Source organism: Mandrillus leucophaeus, unplaced genomic scaffold (assembly GCF_000951045.1).
Source record: "Mandrillus leucophaeus isolate KB7577 unplaced genomic scaffold, Mleu.le_1.0 Scaffold15, whole genome shotgun sequence".
Classification (NCBI taxonomy): domain Eukaryota; kingdom Metazoa; phylum Chordata; class Mammalia; order Primates; family Cercopithecidae; genus Mandrillus; species Mandrillus leucophaeus.
The window spans coordinates 9808246-9809523 of NW_012101476.1; the positions used below are offsets into that span (position 1 = coordinate 9808246).

General features: G+C 61.0%; 1 protein-coding gene across 1 annotated transcript in view; it reads left to right on the forward strand.

Annotated features, from left to right (window-relative positions):
- The first annotated feature begins 507 nt into the window (after positions 1-507).
- Positions 508-1278, forward strand: part of IL15RA (interleukin 15 receptor, alpha) — a 34924-nt gene continuing 34153 nt past the window's right edge. Inside the window, exons 1-2 of the mRNA XM_011974951.1 lie at positions 508-879; positions 954-1035. Of these exons, the coding sequence (XP_011830341.1) occupies positions 508-879; positions 954-1035 (454 nt within the window). The remainder of the gene's footprint in view (positions 880-953; positions 1036-1278) is intronic.

Consider the following 1278-nt stretch of genomic DNA (forward strand, 5'->3'; position numbering starts at 1 on the left):
TCTCCTGCCTCAGCCTCCAGAGTAGATGGGATTACAGGCACCTGCCACCACGCCCAACTGATTTTTGCAATTTTAGTAGAGATAGGGTTTCACCATGTTGGCCAGGCTAGTCTCGAACTCCTGACCTCAGGCGATCCACCTGCCTTGACCTCCGAAAGTGATTGTATTACGGGAGTGGTCAGTGCGCCTGGTCCTAAATTCTTTGATTTAACTCTTATGTATTTGAAGTTTCGGGTTGCATGTGCAGGCTTGTTATATAGTAAACCTGCGTCTTGGGGGATTGTTGTACAGATTAGTTCGTTTTCAAAGAGAATTTGCAAGTATGTCACAAAAGCCTCATAAACACGTCGTGAGATTTTAAGAGACAATGACCGAGGCTCGGAGATGTCTCATCCTGTCCAATGTGACCCCTAGACCTGAGAATCTGCACTTGGGAGCTTACAGACCCGGTTCTCAGGCTTCACTTGAGACCTCAAGAAAGAAAAATCCCACCTGCCAAAGAGGGGGATGGTAGCCTGGAAGAATCTAAGGAAGCGAGGCGCAGAGTTGAAGCACTGTGGCTCCTCTCCCCCGTCACCCCACTCGGCCCCCTCTCCTAATATGAGGCATTTTCTGGGGGAGCAAAGCTGCAGCAGGAATTCGGCGAAGTGGCAGAGCTGGGACCCCAGCGGGCGCCGGGCGCCGCGGGAGCCAGCAGGTGGCGGGGCCTGCGCTCCGCCCGGGCCTGAGTGCACCAGGCAGGTGCCAGCGGCTCCGCACCGCGGCGACACCACCGCCGGCACTCACCCAGGCCGGCAGCTCAGAACCGAGCGCAGGGCCCCGGAGGGAGACCAGGAAAGTCGAAGGCGGAGCAGCTGGAGGCGACCCGCGCGGGGCAACGTCGAGTGGATCCGAGCCGCAGAGGGGTCTGGAGAGAGTCTGCTGTCTGATGGCTTTGCCCGCTCTCTCCGCAGTGGGGACACCAGACCGAGTGCACGCTGGAGGTCCCGGAGCACGAGGAGCGCGGAGGACCGGGAGGTTCCCGGGCTTGCGTGGGTAAAGTCCTTGGTCCCCACCGAGCACCGCCCGTGCGTCCCGGGGACAGGGGTGGCTATGCGGGGCCGCGGCGGTCCGCAGGGCTCCTTCGCCAGCAGGGGTGGGGACGCTGAGTCACGGATCTGTCACCGCTCTGCACCTCTCCGAACCCTCGGGGGCCAAAGCAAAAGCGAAAGCGACTGCGCCTGGCGGGGCCGCAGGTCCCAGAGCCGCGCTCGCCACCTCCCCCCGGCCTGGGCAGTG